This window comes from Montipora foliosa, chromosome 13 (genome assembly GCF_036669935.1).
Source record: "Montipora foliosa isolate CH-2021 chromosome 13, ASM3666993v2, whole genome shotgun sequence".
Lineage (NCBI taxonomy): Eukaryota > Metazoa > Cnidaria > Anthozoa > Scleractinia > Acroporidae > Montipora > Montipora foliosa.
The window spans coordinates 16,486,792-16,506,791 of record NC_090881.1 but is presented as its reverse complement, the minus strand read 5'-3'; the positions used below and the strand labels follow the sequence as shown (position 1 = coordinate 16,506,791).

Here is a 20,000-nt window from a genome sequence, read left to right as displayed (position 1 = left end):
ATAATTGGAGCAAAAAAGCATAATTTTTTAAATGAGCACTGCCACGGCATAATTAGCAAATTTTAGCACATTTTGGAGCCTATATTCACAAAATTTAGTAAATATGGTCCATTTTCTCCAGAGATAAATTAAATTTAGGTAGTATGTTTTTGCAATGCGTGTTTTAGCTACGCTAATACAGTCAACTCCCTATTACGGACACCCCGCTATTACGGACAGCAGCTAAATCCCCGGCGAAAGTTACAGACGTTTGACTGAAATAAACTCCCGCTATTACGGACTCTCGTTATTACGGACTTACGGACACTTTATTCGGTCCCAACGTCACAATTTTATTGTTTTCTCTCTCGTTATAGCTGACACCGAGCAACATCTTGGAACATTTGCACACATCATCAAGTCTATTTTTCTCTGCTTTTTTGATTCATGGAGGGGAGTTTAAGGTTGCTAATGAATTAGGTGGGGCAGAAGTACACAGAGCCGATTGGAGCGATCTCGTAAGGCAGTATGATAGCTGATGCAATCAATAGCTGATGTTCAGGTTTTTCCTTGAAAATAATTTTTTTTGGAAATGTAGATTACTGTACTTCAGTACAGTAGGAAACCAAAACGATGCGTGTGTGGACATTGCTGCAACATACGATGATTGTTTTATTCGTGCTTAGTACTGTACACAAAGTTTACGGTAACTCCTGTTCTGATAAGTTCTGTTCTGTTTGTAAATAAAGCCCTTTACGTGCGACAACGGGTCTCAAAAAGGAACTGGAGTCAACGAGAATGAACACACACATGACCCCCTTCTGTAAGTATGGTTTAAAATTAAAATATTCTCGCACCCCGCTATTCTGGACTCCCACTATTACGGACACCAATTCAGGGTAGGGTGTCCGCTATAACGGGAGTTGACTGTAGTAGTACTGACTTAGTTACTAGGCCTCTTTTGGCGAATTCTGCGTGCGCGGTTAACCTTTTGGAGGAGTCGAGAGGGCCGAGACAAACTGCCCTAAAACAACAACAGCTTCCAGTTCGTCTCCAGGACGCTTTTCCCTGGCTCACCCAAATCCAGGGAAAAGCGCCCTGGGGACGAGATTGCAACAGCTCATTTGAAAGACTTCATAATTTTGTCAAGTAAAACTATGATCCTCGCAGTTATGAACGCAATTTTTGCAATTGCGTAAAGAAGCCTGAAAAATTCAGGACTTCAACGGGGTTTGAACCCGTGACCTCGCGATACCGGTGCGACGCTCTAACCAACTGCGCAAGCTATGAAGCCACTGACGTTGGGATCTGGTCATTTGTGATTTCTAGTGTTCCCGTGAGGAATGAATCAACGATGAAATGATATATATGAACTGCGGATATGAAATCAAGTAAAGCTATGATCCTCGCAGGCTTCTTTACGCAATTGCAAAAATTGCGTTCATAACTGCGAGGATCATAGCTTTACTTGATTTCATAACCGCAGTTCATATTTATCATTTTATCTTTAATCATAATTTGGTGTCGTTATTGCGCGCCTATATGTACAGAATCTACGTCATTTTGTGAGCGTAATTTCGAAAATCGGGAGCATAATTTTGGCATAATTTGGCAAATTTCGAGCACTGCTGGTAGTAGCATAATATGCCACTTTTAGGAGCACAATCCGCCAAGGCCTTCTTGAACTGGGGCCTCGTGAAGTTTCTTGTTCCCAGGGTCTCTCTTCTTCCTTCACGGGAGATCTGCTGAAGGCCCATTCAACTGTCACCTCTGGAATCCGAACAATTTAACAACTATTCACCTCATTGTTGGCTAGCCACCGTGCCGACATTGAGGTGGATACTGTTAGTCTATACTAAAACAGTGAGATAATATAGCACCAAGATGATTTTAACTCATTTATTTGTGCAACGATTACAATATTTTAGGGAGCAAATCCCGCGCGAAAACAAAGGATATTCGGAATTTGAGAGGCCAATCACAGCGCGTCCTCAGCGCTATCCACTGTTTTAGTATATGCAGTATAACTAAAAACCAATCAGTGGCCACTTTTGCGACAGACACGAAAACCTTAGATTGCAAACTGATGGCTGAAAAATGTGGCGTCTATTTGGTCTCACAAAGAACGACTACGGTGTAATACTGAACCGTATACAGTCTCACGAAAATGGAAAAACTTCGCTTACCTGATGTTCTGTACTGTCGAACTGACTTAAACCGCGATTTGAATTGTTCAGTCTTGGGGAAATATATGTGTCAGTTATCATAGTACACGTAGTTATAACATGAATTAATTTTTGTTTGGCCTCAAATAAAAAGATGTGGCATGGCTTTTGCGATAAAATCCCGTCCAAAGGATTTTCGATTCACTCGTGTCACGTCGGATTGATTATGATTCAAAATAAACCCCTCCTGGAGTCTGTGGAACGTGTCATGAAGTAATTTCAAACTATTTCCGGTTATGTGGGATACATTTACAGCGAGTGGTGCCATCGTTCTGAGGCAATGACGACACTGCCAAAATAGAGAGCAAAGTTCTGAATACATGAATATATAAACAGGTAATTTTTGGCGGTTTCTTTGGGAGGCACAAAGAATCCACCGACAAGGTTCCTGCAATGCAAATATTTCCCCCATTGTGACCAATCAGAGACGAGTATTTTATTGTCTTGCAAATATCGCCTATTTCTGTCACGTGATCACAATAAATTCAATAGAGAATTCAACTATCTTCGGCCATTTTGAGTTTTTCTTTGCCAGCTTTGAGTGAAATTTTGGGGATATTTACGACTTCCAAATGGAATGGAACTTTCTGAGATCGATTTTCGTGGGTTTAATTTTTGTAACGGTGAGTATTTCAGATTCTTCTTCTTCGTTTACATCGTTTTAACATCGTTGTTCGTCCGTATGACGAACAATACCAAGACTGGTTTCGATTAAGCTACCAAGGAGTTATGTGCTCTCAAGAAACGTTCCAGAATCCTTGAAACTTCAATTGTACTAGACTGCCATCACTAAAATAAGACAAACGTTTCAAAGCAAATTATACTAAAGAAGGCTATCGCGGAGCTTGTCGATCGTTTATGTACTTATTTGCGCGTCGAGGGCAAATTTCCTTCGCGCTTTTTTAGTAAAATTTTCTGAATTATAATACATGGATTCCAAATGCGAAAACAATTGTCGCGGAAGAGACTTGTAACCTGTTCTGTTAATCAAAGATCGTGCGAAAAAACTTGTTACAAGATAATTTTTGGCAGGAGGAAAGTGTTCAAATCACGAACTGTGTTCTTTTAATTGTGATAATTACAAATAAGCTTAAATTTGCTGAAACATACACTTTTTGACAAACCACATGGCTGGGGACGATCCACGGCAAAAATCGTTGTTTTTAAGCGTATTTTAGTCAAAGTGGAATCAACTTTGTTGACACGCAATCTTTTCGGTATCAAATTACACAACTTTTAGAATCTCAATATTCAAACAAGGGGAGAACCCGGTGCGAATTGCTGTCATCAGAGATGTCATATCTCAAGTTTTCTCAAAAGGGATTACAATTGTAGTTCTGGGATTAGTCTGTAAAGGCGAAATAAAATAGCGTCTAAGTTTTGAGGAAGTTACCGAGTCAAACAGCCTCGCTGACAGTCCATAAGATATGCGGATCGATAGGGAATTAAAATGATCGCTTCGAAAGTATGCGGTGATCGATATTACGCTGGCATACCGTAAATCTTTTAGTTTCAACGCAGCCGTCCTTGTATTTTTTGTCGCATGTGAACTCATTTGTCTTTGACACAATTCAAGAATAAGACATTTCTCATGTTTAGATAGCGAAAAGCGTTAAGAACATCTATAAATTGTACAAACGCTTCTCTGGAAAAGTGATTGATGATCAAATACAGGGCGGATAGCTCGGGTTTCTGAATTTAAATGAATTTTTCCATTTATATTGATTGCACTCTTCAGTACACAGGAGATTTGCGTCTGCTGAATGCGAGAAAATATATAATGTCGGCAACCCAACCATCATGCAATATGCAACTTGCACCATGAATTTAATGCTCTTATTTAGGGATATACACTGTACAATTAGTTGTGTTAATCAGTGGGAAACAACCCATTGCAGTAAATGAATCCTACACTGTATATGTCTAAGGCTGGCAGGCACACTGCTGCGTGATAGGACACTGGTTCTTATAAAAGTTTAAAATTAATCTTGCTTTAAAGTTGTGGTTTACTTTGCAAAAATGATTACCGATACCAAACTTCAAGTGGAAGCAATCACAGGCAAATGATGGTCAATTATATAATTCTCACAGTATTTAAAGGATAATGCTTTGTGCGATGTTTGGTTGAATTATTTCGTTTGTTAGTAGCACGTTTCTGGTGAGATACATGTAAATAATTACAGTTTGAGTTTATACAAACCTCCTGGTGTTGTTTTTCTCAGAAAGTTTACATAAATTATTGATTTAAACTTAAATCAATGGCAGTTTTTGTGTCTTCCTTCTTTTTGGAATATTTATTTGCTGAAAATCAAATCAAAAGTTTTTTTTACCTGTGCTACAGTATGACTACCTCCTTTTATTAACGCTGTTTTGATGTCTGTTTTAAGTTGAGTTCGTGTTTGTATCTTCTGTTTGGCATTTTTAAGGGCATATCACCCATTAATTTTTTTACCTTTTAGAAGAATAGTTAAATGGTGCGTCGATAAAATTTGAAAAAAATTATTGGCAGATTCCACATCCTTAATGTTTTTGGGCACATTTAAGTCCGGGAACCCAGATTTGATCAACTGTGAAGGGGGACTCGGACAGGTGACGTACAGTGTAGCAGGAGTAAGTTGTCACTTTGTTGGTGGTGAAATGTTAGTGAAATGTTTGTGGAGTGTAACCTCGTTTCATATGTTATCTTTTAATGCAAAAAAGAACTGCCAGGTGGGGGGGAGTGTCCCGTGTCACTTGTCGCTTGTCGCTTGTCGCTTGTCTGAATTTAAAAGATCTCGTGTTGGTGCTTTGTCAATTTTTCCTGTTGCTTTGACTGTTGCTGTCACTTTCGGTCATGTCGCTCGTCGGAATTTACCCTGGCAGAGCCCCTTTCACTTACTTACTTACTTACTTACTTACTTACTTACTTACTTACTTAGTATAGCATGTGAATGCAAAGTGAGTTACTTTCGTGTTACGTTATTAGCCCAGTACTACCTCTTCGCTCAGTCTAAACAGCACAGGAATCTGAAAATACGCTTTTTAGTACGTTTTAAGCCTTGAAAAAATGTCTGGAACTGTAAAAAACTGGTTTATTTTCAAGAACTACTTTTAGCGGAGGGTTCTTGTTGTTTTTCCTTAAATTAAAAAAAAAAATTGGTGGGAAGCATTAGGATTCCTTTGTATATTTCTCCCCACAGACACACTTGCATAATTTTAAATTAATATTCTTTTCAATATTGAAAACTTTAGCCAATGTTGCACTTACCAAAGAAAGTTTAGAAACACCAAGTGACTTTGAAGGTTCAATACTTAACGCATAACCGGTACCATATTTCAATACGGTGATCTTTTGTTTGTGTTAAGTTATAATGTTTGTGTAACTTTGTGATCTTGAGTTATATGTGTGTTGCCCTTTGTCTAAAGCCTGCTAAAGACGTATTGTAATGTGTACACATGTTCTCAAATGAAACCTAGATTTGTATGCAAAAGCATATTGGAGTCGTTCATTCAGTATTATTAGCTACAACTTCGGTCAAATAGTTGTACATAACACTTTATTAGAACAGCACTTAATCGCATCCAAGCTATTAATAATGTACCCCTCTTTCTCCGTCCCTTCAATGTTGCATATTTGGCCAGTTAGCTTTTACACTTGAATCCACTTGAATTGTCATCTGTGTTACAACATTTACAATACAATACAATACAATACAATACAATACAATACTTCATTGACACTCCCCAGGTGGGGCTTTTCAGTGACAATGCGACTAACAATATAAACATGCCTATTAAGAATTAATTATATAATAGATATTATCACAACATACTTAATTTAAAATTGTAATAAAATAAATACTAATAAGATACTAAAATACTGTCATAACGCACTATTTAAAAAGTCAGTAATCAATTTATTTTTCAGGTGAAATTTAAAAGTAGAAATCGATTTTGCAGTTTTAAGAGAACTATCTACAAAATGTAGATTGTTCCAAATGTGGACCATACGGTAATATAATGTTCTCTGCCCGGTACTCGTCTTATACAAGGGATGTTTAATGCTTGGCAACTTTGAGTCACAGGCCCGGTGACCGCAATTCTTGTCGTAAATTGATCGCTGAGATAATGTGGAGCTTGACCAGTCATGCATTTAAATGCCATGACAGCGTCACAGAAAAACAGCTTTTGTTTAACTGGACACCAACATAGATCTCTTAATTAATATGGGGGTTATGTGATCAAATTTCCTCGGCTGGTTCCTATAATAATGTGTGCGGCAAAATTCTGCACTGACTGTAGTCTACAGATGTGTTTGTTCGAGGTGTTCGACCACACTGTAGAACAGTACAGTAATTTGCTAAAGACTAAGGCATTTATTACTTTTACCAGTTGATCACGGTCAAGAAGATGTTTAACCCGACTAATTTGTGCGAGACTTGACATACAAGATGAAGTAGTTTTGAAAACATGGTCATCAAAAGTTAGTTGTGAGTCTAGAACAACCCCAAGATCTTTGACTGAAGATGCAAGAGCGAGATTTTTTCCAAGCAGAGATTTTTTGAAATCAGGAAGTTTGGCAAGTAATTGCCGGCTTCCAAAGACTGAGTTGTTTTGTCAGGATTTAAAAGTAAAAATTATTAAAACACCAATTGCATATTAAAAGAAGGTCACTATTTAGATTGTTCATAGCTATCGAACAATCGCACATCTTAAAAGAAAATCTGAAGTTTAGTGTCATCAACGTAACATTGTCTTTGTGGCCAAGACTGAAGCTGTGCTGATATCATTTTCTTTCTAATCTGAACCTACCTTTTGATGGTAAATACATGTAGTGTACTTGCAAGAATCCAATGCACACAGACTTTTATTTAAATTGCTTATCCCTATTGCAACAGTTTCCTTTTTTCATTGCTGGAGTGCAGCGATCTTGACAAAAAGGCTAAATTATGCACAAAAATGCGACTCTTTTTAGATTCAATTTACTTTGATTCATGTATTAGTCTCAGTTTCACAGTTTTTTTAGTCCAGCCTATGAGACTCCAAATCCTGCTTTATGCATGGGGTCATTTGTAGAAGTTACTGTAATACTCCTAAAGTGCAATGTTCATAGTTATTTGCGTTTTTTTATTAAGTTTTGAAAGAAATAGTCTCCTAATTGATTGGAGCATTTATTGGGAGTTTGGTTTTCCCAAAAATTTTAGCATTGCTTAATGTGTTAAATACAATTCCAAAATCTTCAATAACCCTAGATACGGATGTGTTAATCAGTGGGTTCAGTAAGTATTGACAGATGAAAAGTGTCGGCTACTCAGAGAAGTCCCTAACTTCAATAGAATTAAAGACAGATTTGTTTCAAATCAAAGATTATTATAATAATAATTAAAACTTGTTTTGACTAAACATGACAACATGAAGTTGTCTAAACATACATGTAATCATCAATTTTGTTTTTTAAATGTGGCATTTCGAATGTTCTTTTAAATGGCATGCCCTAGACAACCCTAGAGAACCAGTGTCTTGTTGATATACATGTACGGTAGTCCGTTCAAAGATAAGATAAATGAACCATTAAACGCTTTGAGAATGAAGAGTCAACACTTTTGGGAAAAATGGCTTGTCCAATATCAAACTGTCTGATAACAAGTTGTCAAGTGAATTGATGGAAAATAGGAGTTCTTTTAACTAGTTTAGTTTACCAGTTTCAGCACTTGGACTCCTTCAATTTGACTACTGTCTGTTTTGATGTTATGTGGTCTCATCAATCAGTGGTCCATTCAGAAGATTACGCCAAGCCGACCACATTGCTGAAGGAAAGGCCAGACCACAACACCGGGAACTACATGCCCTACTCTTTTCGACTGGTTTTTGGGATCTTTAACGTCCCACAGAGTTTTTGAACATTGAAGGATTGTGAGACCGGGTCTACGGTTTATAGTCCTTATCCAAGAAGACTTGAAAGTCAGTAACCATTTGCGGGTGTAATTACATGTACAAAGGCAGCACTTTCTCCTCAGTTATTTTAAGACCCTGAGTGTTGGTCCAGCTGAGTCGAACTCACGACCTCCCGCATGGCAGCCCAATGCTCAACCAACTGAGCCACCGGTGCGCGCAATCGAGGAAATTGTAATTTTTGTGATTAATGGTTAAATATTTCTTGTCATTGCATGGTTTTCTGCAGGTGAGTGTAGCTGTTATGGATGACCTTGATGATGACCTAGACCATGACCCTCAGGTAGTGATTGACTGTGAGAAACCAACACTACATGTGGACATCAACACCGGTGACTGGGTTGCGGACAAGAACAACACCAGTCTGTGTACTGCTGACAAGGGCGAAATTCTAAGGTGCGTTGGTATCGAGATAAATATAAAACTAAATTATATTCAAATGTGTAAATTCTTCTCGACATGCAAATTGGAAGATATCTAGTCTAACCTTGCGTGCTTGTGAATTTAAGCTAATCGCCTCATTTCATGTAAGTCATAAAGAGAATGTTGCTCTGTGTTTTGTCCACTGGCTTTTAAGTTCAGTTTTCAAGAAAATGTTTAATTTTGACCTTTGCCTTGACGTGTCGTTTTCTAAAATGAGTGTTTTAATAAATCAACAAGTGGGAAAAGAAACAACATAACAGTGAACAAAGGGCGTGTAAAAAAGGTGGTTGTCTTTTTATTAAAATTTTACACGTGATGTAATGCAGTTGCAAAATATAATCAATGACAAGGAGTGTGCCGTGACTGATTTATGACCCTTAGTTCATATCATCATGGTGGGACTGATTCTTCGTGTCAAGTTGTGGCCAATTTACACACCAAAAGAATGAATGGTCATAGAATTATTGGCTGTTGAAAGATGAAAAATTGCCATTCTTGTAACCTCCGCTTGAAATGGGTTATTTCATTCCTTGAAATCTACCCTGTGAGCAGTGCGTTTCTCCTACACTCTCTCTGGAAGCGTAGGAGAAACCAACTGCTCGCAGGGTACTTGAAATGCCATTTTCTGATCACAAAAATTCTTGAGCACTGCAAAACATGACTGTTTTGCTGCTCAAAATTTGGCTGAATTTTGACTGTCTTAAAATTTTCAATCTGTATTATTCATGGCACAGAAAAGGCACAAAAAAGAGTACAAATATGCTATGATATTTGTACAATAAGTCAGGTAGGTTTTTGTACAGAAGAGAACCAGAACTAGTTGAGGTGCTGACGTTTTTCACGGTCTTGTCATGTACAAATCTGTGACACTTTCTTGGTTGTTTACAATTCACTTGCTAAAAATACAGTCATTGTGTGAAAAGGTTGGATAATAAATGATTTAAAATACCAATGAAACACCAAGTGATGTTTCGTGTGAAAACATGATGTCATGGGAAGATGACATGCGATGTTCACCCGCGAAAAGATCACTGTAGCTATGGTTACATGTAAAAATCGTGTAGGACTTTCGTGAAATGATTTACTAATTCTTTGGTGTTTATATGATAAATAGAATATTACATGGCCGCTTGCCTTGGAGATACGAAATTTCTCTTCAAGTGTTGAAAATATTTCACTCGTTTGCTGTGCTCACTTGTGAAATATTTTTCAACACTCGAAGAGAAATTTTGTATCTCCACACGGCCATGTAATATCCTTTATATTGAGCTTATTGGATGATTTAAAGTGTAGTATCATGGGATATTTTTACTTGTCTCTACAGGCTTGCCAAAATACAGTAAGATCCCATGAAGATACTACTTGTACACTAGATTGTCCAACATGTGATAACCTTTGTTCTTGTAGATACTGTCAAGCTGTCTACCCCTCCAAAGATGTCAGTAACATTGTTGAAGCCAACAAACGTGTTCTGGTGGACAACAGTTTGGTGACACCATACCGCTGCCTTGGTTGGTACATGTATAAGAAGCTAAATGCTTGTGTGTGTATACTAACCCCCATTTGTGTACAATGTACATGTGGCTAAATGATGTAAGGTTTCTGAATAAAATATTGTATGTGTACATTGTGTTTTTTAAGCGTGCAAGTTTGATGTTGAAAAGGAATTTACGGGAGACAGTAGAAATAATATGGCCATTTATTTGAAATTGGATACTTCAAGTACTTGAGTGCTTAACATATATCTTGATGAGAGAGTTTTTGTAATCAAGGTAATTTTCAAGTTTCGAAGTGAAACTTGTTCAAACCACAAGTAAGATTATGTGTTCTTCATTTTAGTGGGAAGTTTTGAGTCTGATGCATTGTTGGTTCCGCCAAAGTGTCGCTTTGAACACATGCATGAAAACAAGGAATGTCAGACACACGATGTTTGGCGCAGTCGTGCTAGTGAAAAGTGCCAGCGAGATGCTCTGATCCTTAATGACTATGGAGTGCTCATTCCCTGTGGTACTGGAATGTTCACTGGCGTTGAGTTTGTTTGTTGTCCTCCTGGTGATATTCAACCTGTAACAGAAGCAGTTCAAGAGACGGAAACTACCCCACAGCCAACCAGTGTCTTAGAGCACTTGAAAAGTGAAATCAGCAAGTTTGCTAAATACGTGGAGCCAGATTCAGTTGGTATGCAAAAATAAATTATTGTTGGATTGTTTAAATAGGAACTTAACCTTCACCGTGCAGTTGAAAAAAAAAATGACTATGTAAAGTTATAAAATATATTAAATAAACCATTCAAATTATTATCTTCAATGGTCAGGCTTCTTTTGGCCTCCCACCAAATTGCAGCATGGATTAAAGTTGTGCAGGTGACACCATAAGTAAGATCAGTTTGTGTAGTTTTGCAACCCTGTTTCAAAGGTTTCCTCTAAGAATCCAGTTTTCCTTTCACGTTGTGGGTGATTCTATCTGGGAGTTTTTGCAGAGTTGCATTAGTTTTTATACACTTCAGTGACAGTGGAATGTATCCCTACACACTGTTAGACCATTCCTGGGCAATGCCCAACAATAACTTAGTGATTGAGGCGGTGCACCCCAGTGGTTCAGACGCTTGCCTTGAGATCTGGAGATCCTGGATTCAAGACCGGTTCTGACCAATTGTTGAATTTATTTTGATCCTGGTAGACCCTGGTTCAGCTTCTCAGAGCTGCACTTTGTGAATAGCCAACTGGTTTGCCTCCTGCCGGTTGGGCAACTTACCATAGTTTTTTGGTGATAAGGCGCAGCATTTTTCCTCAAAGAAATTGATTGTTTGCTCCAAATGTGATCTAAACTCAAGCTGCGGCTTGTAGCCGAGTATCTTCTTGCAACAAAACTTGTGCAGGGATTATTCTTCGATCCTTTGCTGCCATCTTGTATATTAAACTCGTCCCAGTCTTCCACTTACTGCGATTCCGAAATGGTCACCTCACACCAACGTTCGTGGTGATGGCTGTTGCAAAACAAAAACGGCACCCGCAAGGAAGTGCTAATAAGAGCAGGACTTGAAGGTTTTTCTCTAAATTTGAGTGGAATTTCCTTCTGCCTCTTTTCTTGACTTACACTGCAATATTCAGTTGAGATAGCATAACTAGCGATGAATTGAGCCAGGATGGGTCTTATAACCGAGTATTTTGATGTGATTTTCAGTTTCAAGTTTAAAAGTTAAAGGTGCATCTTATAACCGAGTGCGCCTTGTATCCGAAAAACTATGGTAACAGTTGTGGTTATTGTTCTGTTCTGTCATTTTTTAATTGTCTTTTATTGGTCCTCAAAAGCCCCTACAGTATGGGGAGTGGTCAATATTGTTTACATTTAGGTATGCATTGTGTAATACAGTCTAACAGAGAATCCCATGGATATATTTGAACTGCATTTGTACATCTATGCTGACAATACATTTTGTTAATATTTGTTTAATTATAAGTATAATAATAATTATTATTATTATTGTTTTTCTAGGATGTGACAGGAAGAAGTACCACGACCGCCGGGACAAATTGGATGAGGTTCACCGTGAAAAGGTTGAAACCTTAATCAAAAAATGGCAAGAAGCAGAGCAGCGGTACAAGTTACTGAAGGCTTCTGATCAAGACCAGGCAACCAATTCAATGACTGGTGAGTATACCTGATCGTTCATTTTGAAGTTCAATGAGAAAACTGAGTCACCCAACATTTTCTCAATTGCAAGGACTTTTTGTAGTTCATTGAAATCGGAAATTAAAAAATTAGATTCAAATCATTCAATCAAAGTGTTTATGAAAGAAATGTATTATTTGAAGTGTGGGCCATGGATGAAAGAGAGAAATGATACTTGTGCTGATGTGGACAATTAATTTTAAGCAATGTTTCAAGTCTATTATATAGACACCTGAGGCTCCAGTAGGATTCGAACCTGTGATGTCTGCGACGCCAGTGAAATTCTCTGCCAATTTGTTGGGCTCATTTTGTTCCCATGAAAGTGTGTTACGTCACCCTTTGACCCAATTGTTTACTGGGAAATTAATAGGTTGCACTGTTGTTTAAGTTGATAGGAGTTGATGTGTGAAATAGTTCAAACTGCAATGTTAGACAGTTTGCCTTATGTAAAGGAATACAGGTGGCTGACAGTCGGATTCCAGATTCCAGCGCATCCCAAGTCATGGATTTGGGATTCCAAACTCCCAGATTCTACCAAAATGGATCATGGATTCTGGATTCCATACAATGGATTCTGGATTCCACTCTCTGGATTCCGGATTCCAAAGCCTCATATTTGCTGGATCCCGTATTGCGGTTCCTTCACATCAAGCCAGACAGTTTGTAAGGTGTAATTACATATGTTGTCACAATCTTTCTTTGTTGCATGTAGAGGAGCTGGAGAATTTCAAGAACACTCTAAACAATTATGATGATCAAGCCAAGCTGGAGCGTGCTCGTCTGAAGGAAGAACATCATCAGTGCACTCAGATTGATCTCAACAACAAGAAAAACAAGGCATTGAAGGACTTTGTTGCTGCTCTCCAGGAGGAACCCAGAGATGGTAACAAGATTCTGGAGGCTATTCAACGCTATGTGAAATTCTGCACTCAAGATCGCCTGCACAAGTAAGTTAAGATTGTTGGAGAATCGACCCTTCTGCAAAATGGTGGCAACAGATTTGAATAAGCTAAAATTGAACTGAATGAAAAACTGATACCAGAAATAGAAAGAGCGCCTTTACTTTAGTAACCCTGCAAAGTTTCAGCATATTAGGTGTTGTATCAGCTGAGAAAATTGACATTTGACAAATTTATGGACGTCTGTTAACTGGGGGTATGTGCCATGATACCCCCAATCACACAAATGTCTGTAAATTTGTCATTAATTTTTTCAACTTACATTTTCTTAGCTCATATTACACCTGATGTGCCGAAACTTAAAATCTGAGTGTAAGGTCTGTGTCACCCTCTGGAGGGAGAGAGTTAAAAATGCTGACTTTGATTGCCCAGAGTCTGTTGTTTTCCGGCCTTGATAAAGCTATGACTGCAAGCCTGGCTTGATTACTGACATTTAGCTTATTGCAAGTGTGAAAATTTTGGTGAAGGGCAGAAGCGGTTGAAAGAATGAAACCTAATGAAAGGAAATATGAAAAGTGGGCAATGATTGAGAAGAGTAGTTTCCTTGTCCTGATTGCTTGCATTAACATTTTCCTAAATGCTCATCATACAGCATCTGTGAATTTGTGTGCATTGTGGAGTAATAAATAAAATGTTTTGATTAATTCTCAGCTTGCGATACTTTGAGTACGTCCAGAAACATAACCAAGAAAAGGCTGATGAGGCAAGAGGATCTCTGCAAAATCACTTCAAAGCCATCAACAAACTTGTCAATGAGTCCATGATTCTGTTGTACAAGCTTCCCGAGGTTGCTCGTCAATTTCAGCTTGATTTGCCTGACTGGATTCCAAAACATCCAGCTCTGGTAAGAATTTGAAGGTGTACTATTACAACATAAATCTGTTAAGCAACACCTACAGCTGTATATTGTTGTGCTGTAGATACAAGCTTTTTAACCATCAATTGACTCCTGGGGGTTCCCCATTGACGAGCAAAATCGTCTGGCGTTAGACAGAGTAAAATACTAAGTATGGCCGGTTTGGGTGACTTTTATCACGAAATTAATTCGGGGTGTCTCTTTGTGTGAAATATTCTTACCGCGAACCGGCGGTTCAATTGGTTGAGCATCGGGTCGTCATGCGGGAGGTTGCGGGTTCGAACCCTGGGTGGATCAAATCAGGGGCACCCAACGTCAATCTTCGGTAAATATCTGCTCGGAAGACGCTTTGACATCTAGAATTTTCGGAACATTTGCTGTAAACTTTCTTGCTTGCCTACCTGTCCTAGGATTTTCAAACATCTAAAAACTGGTATAATTGCTTATTTTTAACGGATTTTTACCCTAAAAAGGTCACCTAGAATTTTCGGGAGCCTTTTTTCTGGCTGAAATTTTCGAAAAGGTAAGTTTTGATCCCTATAATTTTCGGATCACTAGACTTTCAGCTAGGAAATCCGAACAGATAAAAAAATTTTGGGGGATAAAAATATGCCCATATCTACCGTTAAATACAAAAAAACGTTCAACAATGCTATGTTTAAGTGGATTTGAACTACATTCTCGTTGGGTGCCCCTGTCAAATGCTAACCGAAGATTAAGTGCTGCATTGTATTGACACTTGCAAATGGTTGTACTTTTAAAGTCTTCTGGCATAAGTACTGTAAACCGTAGCCCCCCGTATGCCCCCGTCTTAAGTTTTAGAAGCATTCAATTTTGAAACAGCTTCTTTAAGGTTGTTTGGACAACATCCATATTTCATGAGTTGTGTTCTTACGTGTCAGAGGCACCCAACGAGAATATAGTTCAAAATCACTTAGACATAGCATTGTCAAACGTATTTTAGTATTTAAACGGTAGATATAGGCATATTTTTATCCCCTAAAATTTTTTCATCTGTTCGGATTTCCTAGCTGAAAGTCTAGTGATCCGAAAATTATAGGGATTCAAACTTACCTTTTCAAAAATTTCAGGCTGAGAAACGGCTCCCGAAAATTCTCTGTGAGCTTTTTAGGCTAAAATCCGTTAAAAATGGGCAATTATACCATTTTTTAGATGTTCGAAAATCCTAGGACAGGCAGGCAAGCAAGAAATTTTACAACAAATTCTAGATCTCAAATCGTCTTCCGAACAAATATTTTCCGAAAATTGACGTTGGGTACCCCTGACGTGTGTTTAGTAGCTCTTAATTTACTCGCGCTATGAAGTTAAACATCTTTCTGTTCTGAACAGCCCACTGAAAAGCCAACACCGGGGAAAAGCTCTTCCGCAAAGGATCCCACCGACCCACCAAGTCGAACGGAAGACCCCACTGATGAACGCCATAAGACAGATGTTGAAGAGGACGTAGCTGAAAATGAAATTGGCAAGCAGAAAACAAGTGGTAAGTGCGAGCACAGCACACTTCTTCAGAGAAGAAGTTCAGAAACGCCAGGTTATTTGAAACTTGTATATGAATGTTGCTCTCAACTGACTTGGCAATCGCCGGCTGTCCTTTTGTGACTGCTGAAGTAACGTTAAATACTGCGACTATCCAAAAACTGCGTGTAAAAGCGTATCTTCACAGCTGCAGTACGTGCCCTATGGATTTATTTCGAACCCACAAAATTGCGGGGGACACACGTGAAAAGGTCGAATTCGACAAGGGGCGACAAGGGAAGGGACTAGGGGCGAAACGCTCGGTTACCGTAGAGCACTTCGCAGAGGTGTCGGTTTCTTATCGCGTTCAAACGTGTTTTCTTACAGGCTTTCCTTTCGCTGCTGCTTAAGTAACTTTATACCTGTGTGTCGATCTAAGAACTTTTTCCGCAGGTCAAATACTTGCCTTTCGTTATTAGTGTCCTTTATAATCTACGTACATGTACTGTTCGCAAAGAATGAGGGACGAAGTTCCGGTGCCGTGGTCTGTCCTTTTCTGGGCACACAGTAATGGAGCTTCCCTCTGTTTCACGATCCCACCGCTATGGTGAAAACTAAAAATAAGTCTTCAATCTTAATCTTGTGTAAACTTCAGTGCTTCTCCTATGAAAGTAATATTACTGTAGAAAGTATGGTCCACTTCGGAAAATACCAGAACACTCTTTGTCTGTCCCCCCAAATTTTGCGTAAGCATTGTTTCCAGTTTCTCTTGGGACTTACAATGGTCCCAAGAGAAAACGAAAACAATGCTTATGCAAAGTTTTGGGGGACAAACAGAGCGTATTATGGTATTTTCTGAAGTGGCCTTTTGGAATAGTATAGTTTAAGTGGGAAAAGCAGCGTGGTTTTTGTGAAAGAAATGTGTATATTTGAAGTGCCGCTTATCTGAACAATTTGAGCAATTGTGTCGTATAGACACCTAAAACGTTCAGGTGACTTCAACTGGATTCGAACACGTGATCTCTGCAATGCGGATGCAATGCTCTATCTTCAACTGAGCTATGAGGCCACTCAGTTGGGAGCAGGTCAGCTTGTTGGGCGCATTCGTTCCCTTGAAAGGACTAATGAATGAAAGAAATGTATACTTGAAGTGCGTGTTGTAACTGGTTTTTACGGGTTAAAAACTCAAATCGCGCTATTCTTTAAAGGCCTGGCAACGTGGCACACAACTGTGAATTGACTGTTTCGGTTAGGTTGTATTTAAATGGTTGCTTAGCAATACAATCTTCACTTATCTTATTTGCTCCAACCTATCTATTACAGCTCTTAAAAAAGCTCTTAAAAAAGCTGCAGTAAAGTTGGTTGCTAAGACGAAGACCGATGATCCTGAAAATGTGAATGAAGATGAAAGGCACTTGATTCCCACCCATTCACAAGCAACATTCTCTGCAATCATCGGACTCAGCTGTGGTGCTTTGCTCATTATGATCATCATTGTTGTCGCCATGGCAATGCGACGCACCCGGCCCAACAATCGCACCAAGACGGTGCTTGTTGATGGCGACAGTGACACGGCTTCAGAAAAGGGCCACCTTATAAACATGCAAGAGAATGGCTACGAGAATCCAACATACAAGTTTTACGACTATTAGTCAGCTTTTGTAAATACACTGGTGGTTCTGCGAGTGTGTTGTGTTAGTGTCAGGTAACTTGAGGAATGATCTTAGGTGTTACTCGATTCAGTAGCTGCGAGTTGATTTGTTGTCGTGATACTTGATTGTTGTTGTAAACCTCGCAGTTTGCGTGGTTGTCGTGGGGTCGACTTCATTAATACCAATCTTCTACTAGTCGCTGTAGCTTCGTCACTGCCCCGCAAGTTCAAGGAATGTAAGCTTTTTATAATCATGCCTAACATAAATTGCACATTTTTAAGCAGAGGGTCCTTTCATTGTCTTAAATGGACGATAACGCGAAATTTCTGGTCACTATCCATAGAAGTTTTCGAGATAAGGGACAGGGGTTTTCGAAATAGCGATATCTCTATCCGTGGGTTAAGCAGTGACATCAACCTCGGTTGAACACGAGTGTAGATCACTCCTGCACGCCGTTTTTCAAGTGAAAGCTGCAAGAATTGAGTTTTCTTCATCTGTTTTTCTTTGATCTTCGCGTTTACTTTATTCTTTTATTTTTTGTGACAAGCTCGCACACTGCTTACTTATTTAAGGCAAGACTGAAAAGGATCCTCGCTTTTTTGTAATCCAAACTTTATCGTCAGTATATATTTGATAGCGTTAGAATGATAATTGTAAGTAGTAAACTTGATCTATTTAAAACAGCACTTGATTAGGATAATCACGGAAAAGTATTTATTGGGCGAAAAGCCGCAAAATAGATTTAACTTTAAGGTAGCACAGGCGCTTTTTCATGAGACTGTTTCTACGTGGAGAGTTTAGAAAGGTATTGGTCCAAAGTTGTTGATCTTTGATACATCCTTCAGTGGAACACCGGTTTTACTATGAAACCAATTTGCATTTCTTTTAACTTTAAAAAAGGGACAGAACCAACAATACCGAGTCAAAAGACAACCTAAACGATAGAAAATTAGTTATTAAATTCGGCTTTCGTATGGTGTGAAGATTTCTCTCGGAAGTTATCTTCATATCGTAGTCTGTTTAATGTAGTAATTTCTTAATTACTTCTCGGGCACTCGAAGCAGAATCCCGCCGAACCTCTCGGATGTCCTCTACACAACACAGTGATAAGATTCCATCTTGGAAGAAATTGCACGAAGAGAAACTCGATCCAACAAGACCTAGCGTAGCGTACCAAACACTCGGGTTCTTGAGCAACTAGTCAAACTTGTGTTCTACTGTATGTGCATCGTTGTCGTCCCGTAGAAACTTAAGTACTACCAGGGCTATAACCATTCCTGAAAAAGTCGCCTTAGAAAGAGTTAGACTCTCTTTGTATCGCACAGTATGCAGACGATGGGGACCTAGTTATAATACAAATGTAGCAGTGTGAAATAAAGGTTTCTTTAAAGGTTTTAGATAGGTGTTAAAGACGTTTGTGAAGAAACTGTGGTTTCATCAAACTAGTTGAAAAAGGACGGTTAGATAGCTTTGGAACGTTTCGAAACTTCAGCCATTCTTTTCACCGTGGCAATTTACCCGTCATCAACTCGTTTTATAAAACCGATTTTTTGTGTTTCACACGAATGTACCCCCTAAAGTAATTAAAGCAGTTGGGTATGACAAATCCTTCATCCAAAAAAATCGATTTCTGTGGAGAGGATTGTCACGCTGTGACAAGTAATCAGTTTCTCAATGTGGAAAACAAAGGGCCCGCTTATTTCTAGAATCTATCAAGGATTTGCAAATTTTATCAAGCGTGGAATGACTTGGAAATTGTAGAATACACAGGGATTGGCTCATAAAAGTAATACCGCTTAAATTTGTACCTTCTTTCGCAAGAGCATTGACTTTGCGGCCCGTTTCAAACATTAGACGGGACATAGAATGTTCATGTGCCGAGTCCAAATTTGTGGAATAATACTCCTTGCTTCCCTAGAGTCTTCTCTCGCGGTTGGGGCGAGGGCTGCCAAGACTTCAGTCAACCTCTTATCAGGTTTCTTCGAGGCGACATAACTTGAGAATCAACCTTCCTCATTAACTATAATTGTATGGGCCAGAGTTAATTTTCCTCAGACTGTAGCATTCCGTTGTACATTTGTGGAAGCGGTTTTCTATCGAGTGTGCGCAGAATATTTGGTGATCGATTTGGTTTTGATTCTGTAATACCAAGCAAATTTTCATCCAGGGGGAAGCAAAAGAAATCAGTTCTCTACTTGCACAAATCCCATAATACAACTCTTCCCCCCCCCCCCCCCCTCAAAAAAAAAAAAAAATTGCACATGCATTGACGTCTGTTTCGACTTTCCTCTGATCCGTGTAGCTGTAGCTTTGAATACCCTTAAAACAAAGCATTGACGGAGGAAGGGGGGTGGGGGTGGGGGGGTAAAAGGTACGCACCGACCATCATGTGTTACCCTCGTTAAAATAAGGACCTTTACCTTTACTTTTTAATTGCAAACGATGATTATTTAAAATTTTGAAGGGTGAAGAGGTGTGTGTCATGGGATTTGTGGAAGTAGAGAATTGCCACTTGCTTGCGCTTTTTCGCCCTCGTTGTCGCGTCCATGGATTTTTGCTCACCTTTGATTGGCTCATTTATATGTATGCGTCTGTTATCATTGGTCGATGAAGGGGAAGTTAAAGGTCCCCAGACTGGTAATAGTTTTCACTACATCTGCCCACGGCTAAGATAGTATGAAAGTCAGTTGAGACATTTGACAATTAGAACCGAAACCCTTAAGGGCGAAGGGTCTAATTGTTTTAGTATCACCCAGCTAGTCGGACAGAAAAGGCAATAATAAAGTTAGCAAATGCAAGGGAATAAAACGAAAGAGAGCGTCACGCT

At 39.0% G+C, this 20,000-nt stretch overlaps 2 protein-coding genes across 2 annotated transcripts in view; one reads left to right on the top strand and one right to left on the bottom strand.

The window, feature by feature from the left end:
- LOC137983277 (uncharacterized) overlaps window positions 1-2,355 on the bottom strand; it is an 18,693-nt gene extending 16,338 nt beyond the window's left edge. Inside the window, exon 1 of the mRNA XM_068830475.1 lies at window positions 2,166-2,355. Within this exon, the coding sequence (XP_068686576.1) occupies window positions 2,166-2,246 (81 nt within the window). The 5' untranslated portion in view covers window positions 2,247-2,355. The remainder of the gene's footprint in view (window positions 1-2,165) is intronic.
- A 320-nt stretch (window positions 2,356-2,675) lies between these two features.
- LOC137982476 (amyloid beta precursor like protein 2-like) lies at window positions 2,676-18,570 on the top strand. The gene is made up of 9 exons (XM_068829572.1): window positions 2,676-2,827; window positions 8,365-8,531; window positions 9,966-10,069; window positions 10,398-10,736; window positions 12,054-12,209; window positions 12,943-13,177; window positions 13,841-14,033; window positions 15,396-15,546; window positions 16,845-18,570. Exons 1-9 carry the CDS (start codon window positions 2,777-2,779, stop codon window positions 17,171-17,173), a joined length of 1,725 nt encoding a protein of 574 aa, XP_068685673.1. The 5' UTR covers window positions 2,676-2,776; the 3' UTR covers window positions 17,174-18,570.
- Window positions 18,571-20,000: the final 1,430 nt, after the last annotated feature.